This window comes from Podarcis raffonei, chromosome 2 (genome assembly GCF_027172205.1).
Source record: "Podarcis raffonei isolate rPodRaf1 chromosome 2, rPodRaf1.pri, whole genome shotgun sequence".
Classification (NCBI taxonomy): Eukaryota; Metazoa; Chordata; class Lepidosauria; order Squamata; family Lacertidae; genus Podarcis; species Podarcis raffonei.
Window position 1 is genome coordinate 92,501,912 of NC_070603.1, and position 26,644 is coordinate 92,528,555.

General features: G+C 40.5%; 1 protein-coding gene across 8 annotated transcripts in view; it reads right to left on the reverse strand.

The window, feature by feature from the left end:
- The window catches only part of ITPR1 (inositol 1,4,5-trisphosphate receptor type 1), a 213,411-nt gene that overhangs the window by 92,615 nt on the left and 94,152 nt on the right, over window positions 1-26,644 (reverse strand). For 7 of the 8 annotated variants that reach the window (XM_053378132.1, XM_053378129.1, XM_053378130.1 and 4 more), the window contains 16 exons: window positions 26,241-26,428; window positions 24,762-24,897; window positions 23,589-23,643; window positions 21,240-21,405; window positions 20,974-21,144; window positions 19,360-19,425; window positions 18,142-18,279; window positions 16,244-16,369; window positions 15,126-15,326; window positions 14,093-14,344; window positions 13,553-13,678; window positions 12,532-12,660; window positions 7,856-7,976; window positions 5,008-5,192; window positions 1,713-1,861; window positions 97-208 (listed from right to left, as the gene is read on the reverse strand). In XM_053378132.1, coding sequence (XP_053234107.1) covers window positions 97-208; window positions 1,713-1,861; window positions 5,008-5,192; window positions 7,856-7,976; window positions 12,532-12,660; window positions 13,553-13,678; window positions 14,093-14,344; window positions 15,126-15,326; window positions 16,244-16,369; window positions 18,142-18,279; window positions 19,360-19,425; window positions 20,974-21,144; window positions 21,240-21,405; window positions 23,589-23,643; window positions 24,762-24,897; window positions 26,241-26,428 — 2,321 coding nt within the window. The remainder of the gene's footprint in view (window positions 1-96; window positions 209-1,712; window positions 1,862-5,007; window positions 5,193-7,855; window positions 7,977-12,531; window positions 12,661-13,552; window positions 13,679-14,092; window positions 14,345-15,125; window positions 15,327-16,243; window positions 16,370-18,141; window positions 18,280-19,359; window positions 19,426-20,973; window positions 21,145-21,239; window positions 21,406-23,588; window positions 23,644-24,761; window positions 24,898-26,240; window positions 26,429-26,644) is intronic. The other variant, XM_053378134.1, reaches the window with a different exon arrangement.

Below are 26,644 nucleotides of genomic sequence, written 5' to 3' on the forward strand. Positions count from 1 at the left end.
GACAAAGATAAGGACCCAGTACTGATGTTTCTTTTACTACACTGCAAATAGAAAGACAGAATAAAAGACAAGATAATATACGGTAAATTAAAGTACCTTCTCTCCATAGCCTCTATCTTTGGTCATCATTTCCCTGAGTGTCTGTAATACTTTAATACAAAGTTTCTCCTCATTTTCCTCCAGCAGCTGTTTAGTATGTTTTATTAACCTGAAAACAACCAATTGATCACAGTTTGTTTCAGTACTAGAATTTCTAATTGGTTAGGAAGGCATTTGTGGCTATTTAAAATCAAGGGTCAAGAGGGAGAACAAATTGGCTAGCATATGCCATATTCATCTGTTGTTTATATTTGCCGTGTTACTGGTGATAGGTGTCACGCAACAAGATAATTTTGACTCACAATTCTTCTATATGTAAGGACTACAAGGTGTAATGATAAAATAAAGATTGCTTTAAATATGGAATAAGGAAACTATAAGTGCTGTTATGTTATTTCATTCAACATAAGTCCTCATTGATGGCAAATGAACCATGTGATTCTGGGGTGCTGTTTTTGGAAGCTATTGGGTCACTTACCTATTTTCACGCTCTAAAAGTATTTCTGGTCTAAAAGTTATCAGACTCTTTCATTGTGAATTGTCCTGAAGGACTGAACAAAGGAACACAACTACAACCTAAAGAAAGGCAAGCTTCTGGGCACTTAGGGCTGAACTGTTACAAGAGATGCATGGCTTCTACCAAAAACAGCAGCCCCACCAAATCCCACATAAAGTTTAGCAAATAGAAAAGACATGGCATCCCCACACTTCTGAGAATGAGAAAACCCCAAACATGACAATGACCTCATTCATCATGGCTTAGCATGACCGATCAAACGTATTGGTTCCCAAGGAGAATATCATAGTCACCTTGCTCATCCCTAATCATCCTACTGCTGTGTTGCGCTAAGCTGTAGGATTGCTTGACCTGTTGTCCCATCCTGGACTTGTGGTGTAGCTACCACAGACAAACCATGAACAGCAAACCACAGGGATAAAGAAACATGGTTACAGCTCATGGTTTGTTTTGAGAGAGCTAAACCACGAGACTGGGTTCAGATGACACACTATGGCAAACTGCAGCTTAGCTCAGTGCACCACAGGAGTAGAACGACCAGGGAGGAGCAAATCAGCCAGGATCATATCTCTGGAAGCCTTCATATTTGTTTGTTCATGCCAAGTTATGGTTAACACTTAAAGAGTTATGTGTGAACTGCGCTAATATGACATTACACATTTTTTTTCTTACAAGTCATTATGGAGGGAAGGCTGTTTTTGAGGGCAGTCACACGTCTAGTTTTGTCATTGAAATCCTGGGAACTTGAGAAAATGGAACTGTCCTACTGGTCCTGATACCGCCCACATGGCAGGAAATATGGTGAACTATAACTCTGCATCCAGGTTGTTGAAGCTGCACTTCATGTTTTGGGGGGCCCCATTGATCAGTGTTCCTGTTACAGAACCTGCAGTATAGTATAGTTTTCCTCAATCATAAAGATGTTGCCTGTATCCAGAACCTTTTACTGACAGCCTGATCCATGTGCAAATCTGCAAATATCTCGCCAAAGATAAATGATAACAAGCTGAGATTAGAATACGGTGCAACATCCTAAAAGGAAAAAGAACCAGGATTTACTGGAAGAGAATTAAGTAAACACAACTCCACCACTCACTTGCAGATGAAACCTCCACTTTCGCATTTCCTTCTTGCATCTGTATTCTCTGGGAAGAGCAGCTCTGGTCTATGAAGGACGTCCACCAATACAGACAACTCAGCCTGGACAAGCGGGCGCAAGCGATCTTCCAGAGCAGACACTATATCCTGAAGTGCAGATATATAACAGTTTAAAATTAACATTGGGAAATTCGTAGGGACTAAAATATTTTTTAAAGGGGTTTCTGGCTACGCCCATGAGTCAATGGTGCATGTTCTTTGCAGCCCTCTGCGGTCTATGAAGAAGTTCAGATAGGGGAAAGGGAGAAAATGTGGTATAAATCCTCCGATGCTTCTCAGTGGGGTCTGGGGAGTTCACTGTGTCCTGCAGTGCCGCGTAATCCTGTGTCTGCCAACTTGAAAGGCAGAACAGGAGCGACCTAGGAGTGTGTCCCTACCATGGACGAGCCTCTGTTACTGGCATGATTTGTGAATACAGTGGTACCTCGGTTCTCAAACGCCTTGTACTCAAACAACTTGGAATCCAAACACTGAAAAACCCGGAAGTAAGTGTTCTGGTTTGTGAACATTTTTCGGAAGCCAAATATGCTCCATTTTGAGCGTTACGCTTCTGATTTGAGTGTTACGCTGAGGTCTGTCTGTTTTTGCTATTTATTTTGCATTTTTGTTTTTGTGGCTCTTTTTTTGTTTTGTTTTTGTGACTGTGTGGAACCCGGTTCAGCTACTGATTGTGTGACTGCAGTACATTGTTTATTGCTTTCGTTTTATGGATCAATGGTCTCGTTAGATAGTAAAATTCATGTTAAATTGCTGTTTAAGGGGTTGTTTTTAAAAGCCTGGAACAGATTAATCCATTCTGCATTACTTTCTACGGGAAAACGCACCTTGGTTTTGGAACGGACTTCCAGAACAGATTAAGACTGAGAACCAAGGTAGCGCTTTAGTTCCTCCTTAATCTGGACAATTGGCATTAACCAAGAGGTGCTCCTGAAGAGACATATGCTAATAGGCTGCAATCAATCAGCTGCCGAAAGGACTGGGCTTGGCTCTCTGAAGGTATTTGACTGTTTTTCTGAAGCTTGAGAATCCTTGCAACAGCTGGGAAAGGAAGGTGCTTTGCACTTTATGGTTTCCAAATGGTCCTTCTTTTTCTTGTCCTCCACTGCACAATGAAAGAGACGTGTGTAGTCGTTGCTTTGTTACTCTGTTTGACACTTTGAAAAAGAGGGGGGAGCCTTTTAATTTATGCTCAATATGGAATTTAATGAGGTTTTGCTATGCCCTCCTCCCTCAATCGAGGCTGAATGGACTTTAACTATGACCACTTCTGGATGGGGGTGTTGTCAGAGGACTGCAGTAGGGGGGGGAAATAGAATGTCCTGCAGCCGAATAGATGTGGAAGAGAGGCTGAATTTGAGAAAAGACCTTGCTGTTAACTGTGTGAAGAGAAACAACTCCAGAGGGGAACTTAATGCCGGAAGCCTGGGGTGCACCCTGTGAGTTATTTATGGCTGTGGTTCGTAGGTTAGTTTGAGAACAGTGGAAAGAAATGACATGTGACCTTGTACCATCCAGATAAACACTGCAAAAAATTGAACAACAACGAAAGAAAGCGCTGAACCCTCTCAACACACCAGGTCTGGAACAAAATGTATATGAAGGATTAGACACATGAAATGGATTATATATTTATAAGATGTAACGGAGCTAAGATCTAACGGGAGTAAGTCTGATGCTTACTAGTAGAAGAACTTGTCATTGGGAATGCTAGGTCTTTTCAACATATTGCAAGCTTGCAGAGCTTGCAGAGCTTTAATCTAACAAAAGCATTTGTTTCAAGGAATTATTTTTCCTATATACTAATACGAAACTCATAGTTTTGAGTGGCAATCCTTATTTAGCCCAAATAGCACCACCTATGCAGAAGAGGAAGCTATAAGCAGGCTTGGGGGGAAAACCCAAATGTTTTAGGAAGTACATATATTTAAAAAGATTTAGAAAAAGAAATAAAAAATGAACTTTTCAGAGGTCATGAATGAACATGCTCATTGGCCATGAAACTCAGAGTGTCTGTTGGGGTGGGGAATGTAATGGATTACCTGGAAGAAGGCATGGCTGATTGGTACCCTGAATATTCCTCATCCCCACTGCTACAATTCCCACCAATTTAATGGTCTGTGTCTTCTAGACTGTGGTGTGGGAGGAGGGACTTCACACAGCTTTCTAAATGTGTTATCTATGCAGGTCTGAATTACATTGAATACAATGCTCCTTGTGCAAGACACATCTCTGTAAATGAAAGTATGTGTGGCTTACAGAAGCAAGACATGCTGTCTTGAATATCTCTTGCACAAGCAACTAATGCCATTTCCCATATCCGTGTAAATACAACCTAACTCTTTAAAAAATAAATATGAGAAGAGTGCTGGCTGGATCAGGCCAATGGCTCATCAAGTCAAGTGTCCCGTTCTCACAGTGGCCAACTATGTCTATGGGATGTCCACAAGCAGGACCTGAATGCAACAGCACTTTTCCTGCTTTTGATTCCCAGCAACAGATACATAGAAGTGTACTGCCTCCAACAGGGGAGAACTGAACATAGCCATTGTGACCAGTAGCAATTACCAGCCTTATCCTCTAGTATTATGAATTCGTCTAATCGTCTTTACATTCATGGGAGGATTTTAAGCAGAGGTTGGATGGATATCTTTTAGAAGACATCTGAAGGCAACCCTGTTTAGAGAAGCTTTTAATGTTTGACGGACTACTGTATTTTAATATTTTGTTGGAAGCCGCCCAGAGTGACTGGGGAAACCCAGCCAGATGGGCAGGGTATAAATAAATTATTATTATTATTATTATTATTATTATTATTATTATTATTATTATTATTATTAGTCTTTGATGCTTTAGTTGAGATTCCTGCATTTTTGCCCTTTTCCGAAACTTTTCTAGCACTAGAATAGCCTGTTGGACGTGATGCAACAAAACTGTACACATTATGCAAAGTGTGGTCTCAGTATATGTTTCTATAAAAAGTTTTAAGTTTTATTTTCAATCCATTTCCCAATCACCCCTAACGCTGCATTTCACCTTCTTGCAGCTTCATCAAGCTATCTATCAGAATCCCAAGGGCTCATTCCTGGGCAGTCACTGCCAGTCCAGACCCCAATAGAACATTTTTTGAAATTTGGAATTTTTTTCTGTCCCAGTGTGCATCACTTTTTTGCCATTTTATTACCCATTTACCCAGTTCAGAAAGATCCTTTTAGAACACTGTGCTATGTACCCACCTGCAATCTCTCAATGATGTTGCGGTAATCCCTAGAAGCAGCCATCACCGAATCTCTCCGAGCAGCGTTCCTTGCTGTCATCCTCCAGTTCATTGCTGTTTTTTGTACTATGTTATGAGATTTCAGGAAGAGGTTGTTTACTTGGCTGTCCAGGTCAACCGGGATGGCAATTGCTCTGCTCTTTGCTGAAACAGACAAATGAAAGTGTCTCCGTGATCCAACAGTATGTTACAGAATGTGCATTTCAGAACATTTTTCTTCTCATAAGGTGCTTATTCATATTGATCAGACAAAATCTAGATGTATTATGGCAAGTTCCAACAAGGAATTTTGTACACCTCAGGGGAGGGAGGTGGAGAATTGTTGTGAGTAGAACAAACAAATACTGTTTTTACACTCTGTGTAATCACACACACATTGTTGTAGCACACTATGAAATAGTTGCATGGGTTGGATCAAAAATTGTGCAGATGAAAGGCTCCATGTGTAATTGGATTTTCTGACCTGTTCTCTCCACTACAGTACCCTGAACGTTCTGTTCAACATTTTAATGACTTGGGCAAGGATGTATAGGGGGTGGCTTATCAAATTTCCCTATGACCCAAAGCTGGGAGGGGAAGCCAACATCAAAGATGACAGAATCATGATTCAAAATGATCTTAACAGCTGGAACTGGAATTGGAATTTAGCAGAGATAATGAAAACTCCTGCATCTTAAGTACAAAATAATAGCAATGGGTGCAAGAACTGGGGAGAGACCAGGTCTAGGTATCTTGATCGCAAGTTGAACGCAAGCCAGTGCTGTGATGCATCTAGAATTTCAGGCTATTTTAATGGACACATGGGAAGTAATAGCTCTGCTCTATTCTATGTTGGTCAGACCCATACAATTAGTACACACATCAACTGAAACAGAACAGTGTGTTAAAACTGTATTATGCACGTAAATGTCCACAAGCATATTTGTGCATTACCATGGTAATGAACTGTTCTAGCTATTAAAGTTCCTTTATTCTACTTAATTTCTTAAGAATGCTTTATAACCATCTCATTCTTCTACATGAGTCATGTTAAAGTTAAAAAGAATATATGCACAATTATATATTAAACACAGTTCAGTTCTACAGAAAAGCATGGCCCCTTGGCAGTACCTTGTGGTAGGAACAACCATAGGCTAAGGATGTGAAGCAGTTTTCAGTATGCAGAATGAACAGCACATATCTGCACTGATGGCAAAGCACCCCAAGTACCACATATATAGCAAGTTGGAGAATGTTAATATTTTTGCCAAAACCAAAAATGCAAACATCAGCCAGATATATACACTTTTACAAAATTGTGGGAAGAGCAGAGGAGGTCTCCTTCCACATCTTCTCAATTTTGGATTTCAGAACCTTATCCACGGGTAGGCAAACGAAGGCCTGGGGGCCAGATCCGGCCCAATCGCCTTCTAAATCTGGCCTGCGGGCGGTCCAGAAATCAGCATGTTTTTACATGAGTAGAATATATCCTTTTATTTAAAATGCATCTCTGGGTTATTTGTGGGGCCTCTCTGGTGTTTTTACATGAGTAGAATGTGTGCTTTTATTTAAAATGCATCTCATTTTGTGGGGCATAGTAATTCGTTCATATATTTTTTTTCAAAATATAGTCCGGCCCCCCACAAGGTCTGGGAGACAGTGGACCGGCCCCCTGCTGAAAAAGTTTGTTGACCCCTGACCTAATCTTTCTGTGTCAGGTCAGGTATCCATAGCACACAATGAAATTCAGCTTTTACCAATTATGGATGTGGCCTCAAACCAGTTTCAGGAACCAGCAAATAGTTATTTACTCAACAAAGTTTACACACCAGCATGAAGCTAATTTAAGCCAATGAATTCCTGAGCAAGTATTTGTGAATTCAGCTGTCATTATATATATATAGAGAGAGAGAGAGAGAGAGAGAGATCAATAGAAATAGACATGATTTGAATCTGCTGACAAATCCAATCAATTGCACCAATATATACATCACTGATATACATTAATCAGCGCATGAGAAGCCATGCTTAGTATTAGCAAGGGCAAAGAAAAATATTTTGTATGTACCTAGAACATATGTATATTTTGCATACAGCAGCAATTACATGGAAGGGCTGTTTTGGTCTATGAAGAACATCCACCAGTAACCAAGAGAGACAAGTCAGCCTGGATAGCTGAGTGATAAGGTTAAAACAAAAACAAAAACAGCCTAATAAAAAGTCATGGCTTGTATGCATAAAAATTTGTAGAAGGTTTAGAATGGCATAGTGTCATCTAAATATAGAGATTATTCGAAGTAGGGCATGGTTATTTCATCCCTCATTTATCTGTTTAGTAAGAAAGTCTGTTTGTTCTTTCAAACTGACAAGAGCTTGCCAGGCAACTTCAGGACCACTTTATTAAGTGATGGTACTCCAGATCTGCTTATTGTCCCACATGCCTTGGGACTAAAGCCAGCGACATCTCAAAAATCAACTAGAAATTGAATATCTCATGTGTGTTGTGTGCCTGATCTCTGTCTTTGTAACCAACAACAGTTCAAATTATGTATTTTATTGGACTTGCTATTATTGCTAAGGGCAGTAAAATTTGAGATTGCCCAGAACTTGGCCTGTAAATCTTAAAAGGCTCCTAGGCTCATCAGTACAAATTGTCTCAATAAAAGGTATCACTTGAACCACTATAAAAATAGTGGAGGGAAGGGGAGAAGACGGACCTTGGAGCGCTTCTGCTGCCACTCAACAGATGTTCTGATAAGCACTGATGTAATATAAAGTAACAGATGTTGCATAGATTATGTTTAAATGCATGCACACAGTTTTCTTACCTACATCTGAAAGTACTCTGATACAGCTTTCCACTGATGCTTTTTGGCTAGGCATGAGCCAGTTGCAGTGATACACTCTGAACACACCTTGCAAGAGCTGCACAAATACAGGCTGGCGAGTCTGAAACAAGCACACACACAAGCATAAGTCTGAGGCAGGGGAACAGTTCTGAAAGCTTCTTCTTATATTTGGAGAACTAAGTTTGTTAAGCAAACTAGTGGGTTTGTTCAGGAGTCCAAAGACACTTTGAAAGCAAAACCAAATTGAGCTTCTGAGCTACATATGCATTGTAAAACAGTAAAAAGATTGTGACTGATTTTGATGATCAAGTTTAACTAGGATATGCTCAGCACATGCTAATTTGATAAAGGAAAAGATAGAAAAAACATTTTTCTTTAAGAATTTACGGAGAAAAAAAGTAATTAAATTTACAACTGACCAGCAGGTGGCTCTATAATGTTATTAAAACTTAAGGAAGGATGAAGAAAATATTAAAGCTCTATTGCACAATTCAAAAGTGTTCCTTAATTATTTTTATTTTGATCGTTCTGGAACACAACTTACCATATTTTTCCAAAATTAAGAGATTTTTCAAAATTAAGAAAATGCACTATGCACTATCCGTGTATAAGATGACCCCTTACTTTAAACTTCAAAAATTCAGGAAAAAATATAGTCTTATACACAGAAAAATATGTTATATATTTTAAATGTCTCTAAAATCTACATTCCTAGCTTCAGGGTTGAAAGCAACATAACCAACTGGTGTGGAACAAAGAGATACAGGAATATATTGTAATATTTTTCCACTATGGATAGGCTGGATACCCCGAGATTATCAGAACTCTGTTGTGCCAAATCTCACCCATGACTGACATTTCCTAAACCAGTAATACAATTACTGTGTTGTAGAGCAGGAGTAGTAATTTTGTTCAAGCTCTGTATTTTAGCAAGGACTAACAACCCCAAAAGGAAGATTTTCCAGGGATGTGTAGACAAGCCTACCAATAGTAGAAAAAAACCAATTAATAAATAGTAATATCTATTATACCTATTATCTACATCTTAAGCATCTCAACTAGCTAATGGAAGTTAGTGACACTAACACAGAAACTAAAGCAGATCAGGAGCTTCCAAAAAGTACCTCTTTTAGTTTGGCAAAGACTGATTGCTGTTATATGGAGAGAGTATGTAAAAAGCATTAGAGAAAAGAAGGGGGAAACGTATTTTGAAAGAGCATGGGCAGGAAATAAAAGCAGTCATTACCCACAGGAACTAAAACTGTCAGTTACATTAGAGAGAAGTCAATTTAAATACAGCCATCCATGTTATTTCAGGTTAAGCTCAAGCACTCGTTGATAGACTTTCAAGACATCACATCTTCCTCTCTATTTCAACATGGGGACAGTAATGATTTTCCTGGCGTTACTGTGGAAAAAGTCCCTGTATTTCTATGGGATCCATTGACAGGCAGAATCCCAAAACAGTTGCATGGACAAATTGATTCCATTTAACCTCTCCAAATGCAATATCTCTCACAATTCTCTCTGGTTTAGATAGAAATGGTTCTACATCCAATGCACAAAGTGATCCACAACAGTGTCTATGGCAGCTGCATATCAGCATATACCCAGCAGATGCATCCCAATTGCTAATCTGCCAGTATTGCTCAAATCCCCAGAATGCAATGAAATCCAAACATAAACCTAGCCAGGTTTTTGAATGAGTTTCCAATAGCCACTGCAAAATGTGAGAACTGAAGCCTTTGGTGGGTGGGTGGGTGTGTAGAGAATAGTAAACCACCCACAAGGCACCATATGAAAAACTATTTAGAGGACTAATGACAGATACTCAGAAAGTTCCCTCTACTATTAAAGTGTCACTGAATTCAGCCATTCGCTGCTATTGTGACAGGAGCCGATGAGCAGCTGTCAAGGCTGCCACACAGCTCTCTGGAAGGAGGAAAAAGTCAGTCGTGCAAGAAATGGTACAAAGGAAGACAGGGGAAGAATGAGGCTTTCTGCCACCCCCTGTGCATTAGTCTTGAGGGATTATCTGCAGGGTGAGGCGGGGCGCATTGATGCACAGGGCACATTGATACACCAGCAACTTTTCAATTTCGAGAAACGTTATCCGTGTCGTGACATCACTAAAATGTGTCTATACATGTGCGAGTGCAACAGTTGCAACCACGCTGCCCGCCAGTTAGCTGTTGGCGTTTGATGAGAGTAGGTGTGTTTTTAGTGCAGCCAACTAGAAAAGTACGTGAAATGTAAAAGTGTTCCAACGCCGTTTTACATCATTTAGTTAAGATTTAAAAATACCAAAGGTAAATTATTCCACTCAGTAATCAGGATTACACGTGGTTGTTAAATAAGTTCAGTGGTTTTATTAATAAGTGTTAGTTTTTAAAAAAATGCCCATTGGGGCACTTTGATACACTAAGACACGGGGCACACTGATACGTATAAAAGTGCCCCGCTAGTGTACAGTAGTGCCCCAATATACAAGTTTGCATGAAATCTCTAAACTAGTTATTCTGTTTTCCAAAAGATGAGGATATAAATTTTGATGTTCCCAATCCTGAAAATATAAATGTTGGAGATTTCCTACTCATTAAATTTGAAAAGAAAGAAAACTGTTGTTTACTACGAGGCCAAAGTCATTTCTAAATATAGTATGACCGATTTTCAAATGTTGTATCTCAGGAAAAAACCAAGAACTTGTATGTTTCTCTTCCCCATTGTAGAAGATAAGGCAAGCGTTGATTTCACAGATGTTGTTTTGCAGTTGCCAAAACTAAATTTCTCAAAGGGGCACATCTCGAACATCATCTCTTTGTACTTTTTCTATTGACTTCAGTGGATATAATGTGCAATAGAAGCTAAACATTAAGTAATTACCTTATTTCTTATAAGAATTTTGTTTAAATTACTATTTTTTTATGATCTAATGTGAGTTCTTATACTTTTTAAAGTTTTTTCAACTTTTTTTTTAAATGGAGAAGTGTTTGAGGAAAGATTAATACAAGTTTTGATGTTTTTTAAGAAAACCACAAAGTCTATGATATGTGTGAAACACTGTTGGTTTTGATACATTATTTAGATTTTAAGTAACAAATTGTAAGGCTGATTATGATCTCTCACAATAAAAACTGTTTTTTCATTAAATTTTTGTAAATAGTTAGCATTCTCATAAAATTTACGCTTTGTATCAAAGTGCCCCATCCAATGTATCAAAGTGCCCCGCTGGTGGGGCAGAATGATACAAACCCCATTTTTTACTCAAGTCATTATATTCTTGTTATCTTCTAACTATAATGGTTCTTTTGATTGCTATTATAATATTGATTAGTTATGCCATGCAGAAAGCAAAAAATATATTATTTGACACATTTTTTGTTACATAAAATATGATATTGAATTTTTCTGCATCAATCTGCGCCACCTCACCCTAGGAGGACATTGTTCAGGACTAGGAGGCACGGGTCAACATAAACGTTCCATGAATGTTCACTTTATGTTGGCCCTAATCTTTTTTTTATAATGCTGGGACAGGTGTAGAAAAGGACAATCAAAGTGATTAAGGGCCTAGAGAAATTCACACCAAATATTACAATGTATGGAGCTTCTCAGTTTACCAGGAGCAAGGTGTTGAGAAAATGGATAGAGAGAAGTCCTCCACACCCCCTCTTTCATTAATACAGTGGTACCTCGGGTTAAGAACTTAATTTGTTCTGGAGGTCCTTTCTTAACCTGAAACTGTTCTTAACCTGAGGTACCACTTTAGCTAATGGGGCCTCCCGCTGCCACCATGCGAATTCTGTTCTCATCCTGAAGCAAAGTTATTAACCTGAGGTACTATTTCTGGGTTAGTGGAGTCTGTAACCTGAAGCGTCTGTAACCCAAGGTACCACTGTACTAGAACTGGGCTCATCCAATGAAGCTAAATTACATTTTTCCTACTTATAGACCACTTAACCATCTGGAGGTTCCAAAGTGAATAGTGGGAGATTTGGAACAGGCAGAATTTTCTGCTACAGGATGTGGTGATAGCCATCCAACTTAAAAAGTGGACGAGACAAGTTCACGGAGGGTTATCAAGGGCTACTAGTAACTATGGCTAATATTCTACCTCAGCATGCCTCTGAATACCAGTTGCTGGGAACAGCAGTATGAGAAGGCTAATGCCTCCCTGGGCTGGTTGTCGGTTTCCCACAAGCATATGGTTGCCCACTATAGGAAACAGAATGCTCAACTTGATAGGCAGCAGTACATGTCTCAGCCATGGGGACTGGGGCAATCACAGGAAACATGCACAAAGTCTGCATGGAGGGGAAATGTGTCAAATTGTTCCTGTTTTTCAGGGACTTTCCCATACTCCAGCACTACTAAATGAGTACTAGAGACACGCAGGAAGCTCCCACACCCCCACACTTTTAGGGAAACGAGAAAAGACCGAAGCAATGGACTCACTGCTTTTGTAAGGTTCACTGCCTTAAAGTTAACCACAGAGAAACACTATCAGAAGACACCACCGTTTTGAAACTCAAGTTGGTGTTCTAGTCTGATGCACAAATGCTGTTCTGCTTCACAGGTGGAGCAAATAGTAAATAGTAGAACAAAATATGTTTGTGTGTGTGTGTGTGTGTAAATGATTCCCCTTGGTTTCTTACCTGCAGAGTTGTGCTTTGATCTGAGAATGGGGAACTGAAGAAAGTGGTAACTATACTCATCACTATTTCAGTCACATACTTCTCTAATACAGAATCTGCATGCTTCCTGTCACTGGTGTTGTTGCAAGTCTGGAAAACAATTCACATTAAAACAAAACAGAATAAAAACAAAAACAAAACCCTATACAATAATGATAATTCCCCGACAAATGCAAGCTAATATCATTGCGATATGCACTTTCTGAAATACCATAGACTGTACTAGACATAAACTCAAGTGATACATTACTCCTGACAGCAAACTCCTGACAATAAAGAGTGATACCAGGGCTGTGGTAAAAATTGTGCTACTGACAAATGTGAGATATCTCAATTCTCAAGGGAACTTCAAGGTTTGCAAAAAGAAGAGCGGGAACCTGAGGCAGCAAAAGAAAACAGCCCGTTGAGGACAGAGCGTGTTCTGTGGTCATGGAATAGAAAGTGAAATTGGATTGTGAGGGTGGGAGAGAATAGAATGCTCTCTACTTAAAGGGAGTGGCCAACTGAAGAGCCAAACATTTTAGGAGGGAGAATTAACTCTGCAACATTTTGTTGTAGGCATCATTTGTACAACACTGCAGCAACATGAACTAAGGCAGAAGTTCCCACAAATTCTAACGAAGAGACGAGTCAAGAATACAAAGAATTCCCCCCCCACCTACCTAATTTCAATTTGCCATACTTTATTTTGTTATAGTTAGAAGCAACCCAAGAGTGAGAAGGACTAAAGTGCTAGGAACCTTGACTGTGTGAAAAACCTTCAAGGCATGCGCAGATGTGCTCTGTACATATAATTAGCTGTGACCATGCATCATCATTATCATTGAATCCTATAGCCATGGATGAATGAAAATGTATGAAACTAAGGCAACTAAGGATATTACTTTCATGAGTGTTAACTATATAATGTGATTAGCAGTCAGTTATGGGTGCTTTGTGTCACTCAGCTTTTTTAATATTTCCAAATATTGAAAACACTTACCCTACAGATGTCAACGAGGAAATTCTCAAAGAGCTTCCACATATGATTGCTTGTATAAATCTCTTTCATTTCAACTTCTGTGTCTACATAGCAATGATTTAGGAAATTTATATAGGCAATCTTAACCTGCAGAAAGGAAAACACAGGTGATAAGAAAACCTTAGTAATGGCTTGCCATCTAATTATCTCTAATAATCAGGTTAATTGTTCTGCTGATAACAAGAATAATCTGCAGTGAACAGGATTTAACCCTGCTTCTGTAGTTTCCCCCCAGTATTATAGGGATACTGACAACCACAGTGAGGTTAATGTGGCAAAACGATTGTTTTATAGGTAGGTTTTGAATTTATTATAAAGTTCTATACTTAAGAGCTAACTTGGAATCCTTCTGCAGACTTACATAAGCCCCTCTTAGAAAACTTGTCAGGGAGCAGCAGGTCCTTAAATTTGAGTGATAGATAAAAGTGACCAGAGTGTTATTTGGATGAGACTTATGAATGAGAGAGGAAGGGGAAGAAAGGACAATGGACAGAACCTCACCTCAGGTATGCAGTCCTCATGGGTCACCACCCTAACAATGTCATCCAAAGGGAGGAGAGAATTGCACTTGATTTCTGTGTAGACATTTTTGCCCTCAGTGCAAACAGCCAACAGCTCAACTAAATGGATATGATACATTAGAGCACTGTTTTCATCCATCCTGTCCCGTTCTGATCTCATCATCTGCACTAGTGTCTGAAAAGAGGCCCTGTCATTGTAGAAAACAAGGACATCTTCCCCTGCGTTGACAAGCTGGCAAAAGAATAGCATTATGGTCCCATTAAACATAAAAAACAGAGAAAATTAAAGTAATGTAAGTTTTCATATGCACCAACATGCATGTTATCTCTCTCTGAAGATTAATGATTTCTACAACTCTATCAGTGTACAAAGCACTTTACGATGTTTGTTTTGATCGCTTATTTATTTATTTCCTAAATTTATAAGCCACCACTAAAGCACCAGACTGGTGCAAGCTACAAACTTTCAAAACATACACAACTAAAATGTACGCAATTTTAACAAAAGTAAAATTGCGGAAGCAGCAGTCCATAACCAGATTGAGGGTAAACAAAAAAGAACCAGCTAGTTAATATAATGAAATGATGGGTTAAATCAAAAAGTCTTTCATTTTGCTGCCGGACATTGGTGATGATGACACACAGATTTCTTTAAGGAGAGACTTCCTAATAAAATATTCCTGATTAGCTAACCATTTTGTCGTTTTTTTAAAAAAAAACAACAACCTGTGCTTCATGTGTTATTGCATACATATTACTGTACACTGCTCAGATATTTCCTGAGGTAGCAATAAATACATCCTTCCCCACCTATGTAGTAACGGCTTCCGTGCAACGCCAGAAAACAAATAATTCAATTCCAACTTTGTTGGAGACAACCCATTGCAATTAATCTGAAGTTTCATAATGCTGACACCTAGGCAGCAGTGCCTGTCCACCAACTAGTTTCTCTTTGCATGGATTTTCCTCAGGCTGATTTTATGCTCACAAATATGTATACACAGCCTTCTTACCTCAGCCATGACCATATCCTGGCACTTCTTAATGAACTTTCCTTCGGCCTTAACAATTGTCTGCAGGAACTTAATGTACTGGACATTCCGTCCATGAGTTTCAATACAGTGCACAAAGTGCTGAACCACCCGCTCATTAATCTCGCTGCAAAGCTGGAAGTTATTCATGAAGATATGTTGCATCGTTACAGCCTCCAGGATCTATTAAAAGGGACAGTAGTAGAGAAAAATGTGAATCCTGACAAAGTCGACACCACAACACTTTGGAAGCTTTTAGGGAATGCATATTAGAGCAGAACAGTAGATTTAGTGCTAACAGACAAACTTCTGAAAGCAAGCTGATGGAAGGCGAGTTTGGTCAGAGAAGATTCAGAGATCAGGCATTCTGAACATATTGACACAGAAGTATTTAGAGGATATTTTCCTCTGTCCCTGAACTGCTTGAACTCTCTTTTTCCTTAGAAAACCCCCACAATAGGCCTACACCATGCCATTAGCAACTTAGCAGCAATGTATTGTGGCCTTCCAGGTACACTACAACTTTCCCTGTTTTTTTGCAGTTCCAACAAACCAGTAGAAAGAAGAAGAAAAAGGCAGGATGCACTGTAAGTTGTAGTGCATAAGGAGCATAAGTTGTGCAGGCCTAGTGTACACAACGCAATACATCTCATTCCTTCCAACTTATTACGTATTTCCTCCCCCACCCCTCCACATACAGAAGCACTATCTCACTACAACACTGGGGAAAGGACACTGTCCTCCATGCACCTGAGTTCAGCAGAAATAGTTTAGGGGTTAAAGACCCTGCCTGAGATGACTCTCCCACTCTGTCTAATGAATGGTAGTCCTGGAAAACTCATGAAAAAGCTGTAAAGTGCCGAAATGCCATAGCAGTGGTGATGGGCTTGTAAGAAATTAAACAAAGCAGCTTGGAAAACTAGAAGCAGCCCCCAGGAGAGCGTTTGGAGAACACAGGGGGTGGCAGTAAGCAGGGCAGGGGGTGTGGTGTGGGAAGCTACTTTCCAAAAGCGGATTTCCACTCTCAAGTAACTCTGGTTACAGCCCCCAATCAGGAAAAGGTTTGTATTCTCTTCTATATTTTTCAGTTAACTTCTTACCCCAGGGTTGAGAAACAGATTTATATGCTTGTGGAGCAGTGCTTGGTTCTGTTGGTTGCCAGCACAGAAGTTCTGCAGGAATGCATGGGCGAGCTTCATGATCTCCTGCATCCTTGTATCTTCAGCCTGGAATAACAAGGCACAAGTGCTCCAGAATAAATTAAAGTTAAATTGATTTACGAGGTGCTTAAGCAAACTGACCTGTCTGCTCAGTTCTAATTTCAAAATACCAGTATTCCCATTCCCTTTTTAAAGCATGCTGCAAACTGGGATAAATTGGGGTGGGGGGGGGGGGAGAGAGCGAGAGATTAAGTTTTTAAAGGCTCTGTAATGTTTAAATGGGGACGTGGATGGCGCTGTGGTCTAAACCACAGAGCCTAGGGCTTGCCGATCAGAAGGTCGGCAGTTTGAATCCCCGCGAAGGGGTGAGCTCCCGTTGCTCAGTCCCAGCTCCTCCCCACCTAGCAGTTCGAAAGCACGTCAAAGTGCAAGTAGATAAATAGGTTCTGCTCTGGTGGGAAGGTAAATGGCGTTTCCATGCGCTGCTCAGGTTTCGCCAGAAGCAGCTTGGTCATGCTGGCCACACGACCTGGAAAAACTGTCTGCGGACAAACATCAGCTCCCTCGGTCAGTAAAGCGAGATGAGCGTCACAACCCCAGAGTCATTCACAACTGGACTTAACTGTCAGGGGTCCTTTACCTTTACATCTCAAGCAGTGTGTCAGATTAGGATTATGATCTATAACAACATGCCTTGAAATATCAGCCAGAACTAGTTGCATTATTTTTATTTTTCTGCTTCTTAACTAAAATACTTGTAGGGCTGCTATGTTTGCTTCCCCTGCTTTACCCCCCCCCCAAGAAAAATTTATGAGTCCAGACTCCTTGCCTAAGGAGGCACAAATCTCCTTCCTTCTCAGTTTCTCCAGCACAATACTTTTCTTTGTGTGGACTAAAGGTAAAGGTAAAGGTACCCCTGCCCGTACGGGCCAGTCTTGCCAGACTCTAGGGTTGTGCGCCCATCTCACTCTATAGGCCGGGAGCCAGCGCTGTCCGCAGACACTTCCGGGTCACGTGGCCAGCGTGACAAGCTGCATCTGGCGAGCCAGCACAGCACACGGAACGCTGTTTACCTTCCCGCTAGTAAGCGGTCCCTATTTATCTACTTGCACCTGGGGGTGCTTTCGAACTGCTAGGTTGGCAGGCGCTAGGACCGAGCAGCGGGAGCGCACCCCGCCACGGGGATTCGAACCGCCGACCTTTCGATCGGCAAGTCCTAGGCGCTGAGGCTTTAACCCACAGCGCCACCCGCGTCCCTTGTGTGGACGAGAGGACTTCAAGACTAAAAATGGAATACATATGCTCCCCGCCCCCCATTCTGAACTACAGCAACATGTGCCTCCATTATCTTCATCTGACTGACCATTCTGGAAGCAGATATAGCATATTGCCCTTTTATAAGGACATTTAAAGCAGGTAAACCAACTTGTTGCTGTGACTTGGAATAATGACCACTGTGTGAACTATACAGCTTCAATTTGTCTTTCCACAGTAAAAAGGAGGCTTGGAAAGTCCTCAGCTGACTTATGAAGAATTTGTACAAGAAAAACTCAGAAACCTTGGGGGCACCTTTGTAATGTTATGCCCAATGCCTCCTTGAGACAGCCAGGAAAGACTATATAAACCTTAGTTCCTATTTTGTTCGTCCTTGCAATAATTAATGTATGAAACTGCTTCAATAACCCCCAAACAAATGAATTATTCCTTAAGACATGAATATTTAGCAACTGCTCTTTGATGTTCAATGCAACTTGTAAGAGACAACTTTTAGGAAGATCTAAAGACACTTTAGTGGTTTGTTGATGGATTGTAAAGTAACTGATGCATGCAAACCTCACTTTCTCATACGGGATCTGTAAGAGCTCCAGGACCACAGTGTGAGCTCCCATGTTTCGGAGCAACCTCTGTTGCTGCTTCCGGCTTTTCCTGACCAAGATGCTTTCTTGTACACAAAGCTTGCTAAGTCGAAGCAAAATCTGCAGAAACACATTTCTTTTAGAGCCAGATGACATACTAATGGTTCCCCCCCCCCCAGACAGTCTGGAGGAAAAGCTCGCTTTCAACAGATCACAGAATAACATTAAACTAGCAGAGTGAAATTAAGGAGATAAAGACAAAAACGCGTACACCATGTTGCATGCAACTGACACAGCAATTACATTTGGATGACATGTATTGCACCATGCATGTACAGGAAACTGGCACTGGCTAAGGTATCTTGGCTTTCCTTTACCAAGGAAAATGAGTGTCAGCCTTTTAGTGCTACAATGACAGGTCTTCTGGTGCCGTCCAGATGTTTCAGACTACAACTCCTGTTGGCCATGATGACTGGAGTTAATGGGAGATTCAATCCAAAACACTTGTAGGGTGGGGGGGGGGAGGCTGGTTTAGACAACGCCAGACAAAACTCTCATGTCAGTAAGTATTATTTCCAGTGTATACGGGTCAGGCCTTCTTTGCATCACACAACTTCCTTGCCCTTTCCAAAAGGACCAAAAGATGCAGAATGCTGTGGACAAAGTTGATTCTTTGCCTAATTTATACCTCATGTAGCTTTTCTTTCATTCACACACAACCCTGAATATAACCCTAGAATTAATGTTAAGACTGAAAGACTGTCCATGGAAATTATACAACAATGTTGCATAAGGTTTTTCTTACTTTCCTTCTAAAAACCAGTGTAGATTATTTTAAAGCTCGCACTTTTTAGTACATTTTAGTGCATGCATTATATAAATCATTAACACGTACATTAACTGTCCGTACTTTATTAGTCTAGTCCATAGCACTATGAGATTTTAATGATTTAGTTAAACCAAGTTATTATACATACTATACACCCAGGTGCTGTGATCAAACAACTCATTTGGCATACAAAGGCTCCAGTATACGCACAGAGCTCTTTGTGTGCAGCGGCCTATTATCTTCTAGGAGGCAAGGAATATTCCATATTCAGACAGGAAAAAGTGCATGGTATATATTCTTAGCATTCCTCAACTCATAGAAAAGAAGAAGAAGGCAAAAGTAATGGGCAGCTGGGAAAGGATGAGTCTTACCTCTTTGACCACCCTGTAATTATAGCTACTAGTGCTTTCGGGTTTCCGTGATTTGCTGTGGCCTTCCTAGGGGACAAGCAAGATTTATTAATTTATTACATTCCCCTCCTCCCCACCCCCAATTCTGGTGATCATTAGTACAAATTTTAGCAGCTATTTTGCACCAAAAACTTTCCAGAAGTTTTAAAACTTTTACCAACCTTTCTCTCTTCACCAATATTCAGTTTTAACATAAACTTAACAGCGGTGTTGTCGGAACACGCCTGGGGGGCACATGCAGCCCCCGGAATAAGACAGACCTCTCCGGGCGTCTTCCTGATGAAGCGTAGCCCGGGACATTCAAAAATCAGTTCCGGTGCACACCAGCGACACATATCAAAAGACATGTGCATGCTCACTCAGCAGAGTATAGCAGAAACGATTGTGGAGTGTGAGTGTAGCACTCTAAGTGATTTATTAAGCAATATATACAGGACAAAGTAACTATGGCGTCCTCTCACTTCTTCTCCAAGAGAGAGAGAGAGAAAGGAAGTACAAAAGTACAGCACAATGGAAGAGAGATAAGACTGACTTCCGTTCTCACACTTTCCAAGCCTAGAAAGTAAACACTGACATGTGATGTAACAATCACACATCCAGCTATGGAGGAGTGAAATGCTAACAGGTATTTCTATAGTGAGTCTTCACAAATTATCAAGTCACACACTCGTGCTATTTACCTAAGGCATATATATCCACCCGCCCCCCCAATTCTTTAAATGGATAAATGTTATAGCAGCACAATAATATATCTGCAGCATTTTTAAAAAATACTAGTTACATTAAAGACACATTATGATTAGTGGTACTGTTTGCAAGTAAACAGTGAGGAGATATTATACATATGTACACTGCGTTATTGGTCTTTTATTCTAAATTTTAGTTTAATGTGAATAGCTATGGAAGAGGTGGTTGAGGCATAGGGACAGGGGACAGGGGACGGAGGTTAGAGGAGGCATATATAACATGATGAATGGAACAAAAAAGGAGACAATCAGATTTTAGGGTTAAAAGAAGCTGGGAAACAGACCAAGAAACCTCTTAGAGGAAGTCTTCAGGATTCCCATGAATTAAAAATGAATAAATATGTAAATGTAGCTTTAATAATATATTGCACAAACATGAACCACTATACAACTAGCTGGGAGCAGGGGGGATAAACATAAACTGTGGAAACAGAAAACAGCAGCAACAACAACAAAGGTGTAAGAAGACGGAGAGAGGGGTGGGAGGAGAAGAGAGGAAAATCAAAATGATAAAACTATGATTCTAGCATAACTTTGCTAAAGTCTTTTAGAGCTTATGTTTAAAATATAATACTTTTAAGGTTGTGTACAGCAATGAAATGTTATTCATCTTAATCAACCCAGTCAACCTTCACAAAAGCCATGAGAGTTAGGCAACGACATTGTTCGGGAGCAAAAGACAGCACACAAAATGAAGACTGCAAGAAAGCAATTTGCTCCAAAGCCACCATTACTGTATATAGCTTCTGGCTGAGTTGAAATTTGAACTCTCCTGCTCTTGACCACTATGTTACGCTGGCAGTGCAACAAAGACAAAAGCTATTCTTACCTCCTTTTTCTTATGTTCATTCTCTCCTGTCGTTACATCCATCGTTTCATCAGGTCCCTGGCCTTTGTACACCCAGAGTTCGGATTTTTCCACAATTGATCTCAACTGATCCAAATCTTGTTTTATCTGCTTGTAGTTGTCCACATCTTGGCTGGTGACAAGCAGTTGGACCTTACATGAATTGCAATCCATTAGTTGCATAACACCCTTGCATCATCACACAAATTTAGAGTGAGAGTGTAGACGGTATAGAACACTACAATTACCTGTTTAAAGGCCTGAAGGACTTCTTGCCTCTGACTAAAGTGCCTAAAGAGTAGCTGAAGGGCTCCAGACACGAGAGGAGGGTAGTCATGCATTGTTAAATGGAGCAATACTCTAAGGAAAGTTCTGCCACCATGATCATCCAAATCTAGCGGTGTATTCTCTTCACTGAAAATAATAAAAATATATAGAGTAAAATTGGGGTGGGGGGGGATGGGGAGGAAATGGTTCCACTTAAGAACTTCCAGGCAGCTTCCATAACTGTGTTAGTCTATCTGATGTTGGGAAAGGAACCAGAAACCACCACAAATTCAAATTCAAATACAGTGGTACCTTGGTTTTCTAACGTCTCCATTGACGAACACGCCTCAGAAGTCAAACAAGCTACGCAGCTTCTGCTGAGTGCAAGATCCTGAGGGCTAGCTGTCGGGTATTGAGTTTTCGGTTTTCGAACGTTTCAGAACTCAAACAGTCTTCCGGAACGGATTACATTCGAAAGCTGAGGTATCACTGTACAATGTAAGCTACCAGTGGCAATGGAAGAAGGGCACCCTTTTTCATATTAGAATCATAAATCTGTGGAGTTGGATGGGACCCAGATGATCATCTAGTCCCATGGTTCCCAACGTGGGGCACACGCCCCACAGGGGGGCAATTTGATAGCTTGTTTTGACCAAGTTAATGGCCTTTTAGGCTTCCTCCATATGAATAGTTCATTTTTTGAATAATAAAAATTATATGTCACTGGGGGGAGGGGATCAGGATTTTAGAGATGCTTAGGTGGGGCATGGCCCAAAAAAGGTTGGGAACCACTGATTTAGTCCAACTCCCTGTAATGCAGCAATCTCACCAACTCACCACCACAATCTCAGCACTGTGAGCGCTTCACCTCCTCGTTTATTCTCTTGAAACTTAGCAACACCCTAAAAAAGTATTTACCTTTCTCTAACTAATCTAGACCAAGGTGGGAGATTTGTGGCTTTTCAGATGTTTCTGGACTCCCAACTCTTATGAACCCCAACAAGCATGGCCAGTGATCAGGGATGATGGGAGTTGTAGTCCAGCAACATCCTTGATATAGACACTTTTTTTAAAGAGCAGCCCTCATCATAGTCACTCTTTCTCCAGGTTTCCCTCCACAGCTAACACCTTGGATTCTGCAAAGTCTTTTCCCCTTTTGCCATTCTGAAAACATTATTTTTTAAAAAGTTATTTTCCCCCTAATGGCCTTTTAAATTATGTCCTGCATTTCGGCAAACACTAGCAAGCCTGTCCGACCTGGCAGTGCTACCCAGTCATTGGCAAACTCTCTTCCTCCCATCAGTTAAAAGTGTATTTCTTTGATTTACATTCTTCTTCATTTTAGGAGTACATATCTATCCCATTAGGGACGCGGGTGGTGCTGTGGGTTAAACCACAGAGCCTAGGACTTGCCGATCAGAAGGTCAGCGGTTCGAATCCCCGCAACGGGGTGAGCTCCCATTGCTTGGTCCCAGCTCCTGCCAACCTAGCGGTTCGAAAGCACGTCAAAGTGCAAGTAGATAAATAGGTACCGCTCAAGCAGGAAGGTAAACGGCATTTCCGTGCGCTGCTCTGGTTCGCCAGAAGCAGCTTAGTCATGCTGGCCACATGACCTAGAAGCTGTCTGTGGACAAACGCCGGCTCCCTCAGCCTTTAAAGTGAGATGAGCGCCGCAACCCCAGAGTCGGTCACGACTGAACCTAATGGTCAGGGGTCCCTTTACCTTTTATCTATCCCATTAAATATTCTGGGTGACATTTAGCAATGACTGCTTGCTTGCACCACCAAAATCTGTTGTACAACAGGACATCCAGTTTTATTCTTTCCCCTCCAGCCCCTACATGCCCCCTACATCTGTTCCAGGGGGTTCCCTCCCCCCCCAATGCTCCTGGGCAGATTCTGGGGTTGCACTGGGAGCTGAAGCAGGGAGGAGAGGAAGGAGATGTCTTGTTGCACAAGCAGCTGCTATACTGTATCACACCCCCGTTATCCTGTATGGTATTCTTAACACCCACACACCCCACAAACAGACACCCCCACCCGCTGTGTGGGGGGGACAGACAATGGGGTCATGAAACCATAGCTGCAAGAATACAGTTTACGTCCCTGGTCTGCCCTCTCATTTAGTAAGTACCTTAGGAAACATACATGGATAATTCTTTTAACTCATTCATGGTAATTAAAGTAACAATTAGTGTATGCGCAAATGGGTACATGAATGATTAGTGCAAGTGACTTGCTCCTCTGAAGAACTGTGACCTGCAACTGTCCAGAAGCAGTTTCACATACAGTTCAGAACAGACAAATGCAAATCGCAATAGTTTACTTTCCTGCCTCCAAATATCCCTTCTGCTTGCTCTTCAATGTGTTCAAAGTCAAGAGCTCCTGTAAAGGAAAACAAACAGTTTTGTCTTCTATGCCAAGCTGAAAATATAGCTTAAAATTCAGTAAGGGGAGCAGAGGAAGCAAGCTACCATTCTTTCCATCACAGAAACTACACTATAAGATTCCTCTGCTGCAAGGCAAGGAAATCCTCTGTGAAATAAGATCCAAAAGGTTGTTTTTCGATCCCATTGTATAAATTTAATCCAGTTGGCATCCATTTCAGTTGTATGGGCAACTACTGTGTGAAGATGTTTCAAACTATACAGTAGAATATGTGAGGGCATTGTGTGCATGCAAACTTATGCCTGCATCCATACACAAACACGCAATATTTAAAGGCAGCCTTGGATTTTTCCAGAGGAGCAGTACCGCAATTTGTGCAGCCTCCACCTTACATAGTTTCAAAGGGAACTTATGTCTTCCATAGTGTGAGACTGTGCACATATGATTTCTTTATTAAACTTTCTTTTTGGAAATAAAAGTTTAAAAATGAAATAAATAGTGCAAACGATTAGCTCAATAACTATGTATACTGATAATCTTTGTACTTTCTTTCTCCTTTGTATTTGCTTCACAGGGTTTTCTTTACAGAAATTTTCCTCACAGGGTTCAAGATGTGGAGGTAACTAATGAAGTCCACAATCTAGAGCAGTGTTTCCCAAAATTAATAAAACCATTATAGTTTGATAGCATATTATTGTATCTTGCTTAATTAAAAAAAAACCCACATGGACATAGGAATTGCGGTTTTTCTGCTTTATTCACAAATGGTTCAATAAGTCATTATTGAGGGAACATACAAAGTGGCACATTGGGATGCGGGTGGCGCTGTGGTCTAAACCACAGAGCCTAGGGCTTGCTGATCAGAAGGTTGGCGGTTCAAATCCCCGCGACGGGGCAAGCTCCCGTTGCTCGGTCCCTGCTCCTGCCAACGTAGCAGTTTGAAAGCACGTCAAAGTGCAAGTAGATAAATAGGTACCACTCCGGCAGGAAGGTAAATGGCGTTTCCACACACTGCTCTGATCAGGGGTCCCTTCACCTTTACCTTTACCAACTGGCACATACCGGCACCTAAGAAAAACTTTACAGCACTTTTAAGAGAACATGTTGTAACTGACCTGGTACATTTGGCATTTCTTGGTTATTGCTTCCTGTAGGTGAATCAGGTGTCTGCGCATTGCTTTCATCAAACTCATGTTTAAATATGCACAGAAGGCATGAGATTCTATAATCCAATCTCACATTCAAAATGAACTGATGATTCCATAGTGTTTTTAAAAAGAAGAAAAAAGAAAAAGCTTCAATAGCACAACTCATTACCTCCCCCCTTTTGCGTTTTTAAAAGCAAGGACCTTCCCTTTCACGTGCTTAAAGCATGCATTTAAAATATATTAGATATCGAAAGTAACTCCTGCCATGAAAACCAAAATCTACCGGTCTAGTTTGTATTATATATTATAGATGCATATTGTGTCCAGACAAAAGCATACACAAAACAAAACACCTTTTTCAAAACAACACAATATATCAGATTTTCCCTGTTGTAGCTAAGTAAAAATAAGAAGATGGTCATTCTGGCTTTTCCTCTTTTAATTCACATTGGCAGCATCAGTCAGTACTACCCTGTCAGTTCATGCTTATACATTTCGGTAAATTAACCAATAAATCTGTATAAGCATAACTAGGGAACGAAAGGAACTGCTTTGCTCATGAAGCCCAGTTCTGTGGACCCTAACTGTTAGCAGCTCCTCAGGGTTTTGAGCAGAGAGTTCCCTTTATTTTCACCTGTGACCTGATGTGTTAGCTGCAGATGCCAGAAAATGAAGCTGAGGCCTTCCTCTTTCAAAAAAATGTACTTTATCCACTGAACTACAGTCCCTTCCTCATGGCATTTATCTAAGAGTAGCACAGGCTACAGAGCAGACACAAAAAGTTTCAGTTTCCTTCTAATTTATAATATATTTTTTCAGTAGTTATCCCAGGGCTGTGCACTCTGACCCAGAAACCTTGCCCCAGTTGGGTTGATGAAAATGCACAGCACACTGAATGTCAGGCAGCCTGTTGCAAAGCAGTAGCTTTCAAAATAGGATCTGCAGTGGAACTCAAACGAAGCCTTTGAAATACTGTCACGGGAGCATGCAGCTTTCTGAACACTTCCACTGGATTGCTCTGCTCCAACTCTCTTGAACAATGTCTGTATTTCAACCTGACTGCTCAATGTTTTATAGGAGCTGGGTTATTTGAAGTTACCTTGCACACAAAAGTTTTAAAGTATGTAACTGGTTTTAATGGTTTTAATGTAACTGGTTTTAATGAGGGCATGGGTTAAACATCTGCAACTGTTCGCAATTAGTAGTTGTTATTAGTATTTTGTTGTTAATACTTGCAACAATGTTTATTAATTCTTTTTCTAATGGTTATTTTTTTTAAAAAAAAATAAAGCTTACACGCAATCCATCCAGTGAAAAAATTATTCATTTCTAATTCTGTCAAAAAGAGAACAATGGTCTAGAATGAAAAATCCCCAAACAACATAAGCATGACAGTACAGCTCTTGCGTCAATATTGTTTTCTAAGCTATGTCACCTGAAGTATACCTGAAGTATCTCAATGATTTTCAGCTTGGTGTCCATTACCAGGATGTCTTCTTTCTCAGGTTCAACCTGTTTCACATTACCTTCTGGGGCAGCAGCAAGAGGAGTCATGGGCAAGAACCCTCCACCCCTGAGCACAACTTGGGTCATGAGCTCCCCAACACCGTGGATAGATCTCATCACATTGCTCCCTTCAGAGAAACAATACAAGATAAAGTTTTGTAATATAGTAATTAAGGTAAGACCTGTCTCAGCATTACCTGTCTCAGCCTATTACACACATTACTGTATACTGGAATCAGATTTAATGTGTACCTGCTTCTTATCTATCAGATGTGCAACCTACAAACTGCAGAAATAACATATTTGTGGTATTCTGCTATTTATTAAAATGCTTTGAGATCGCC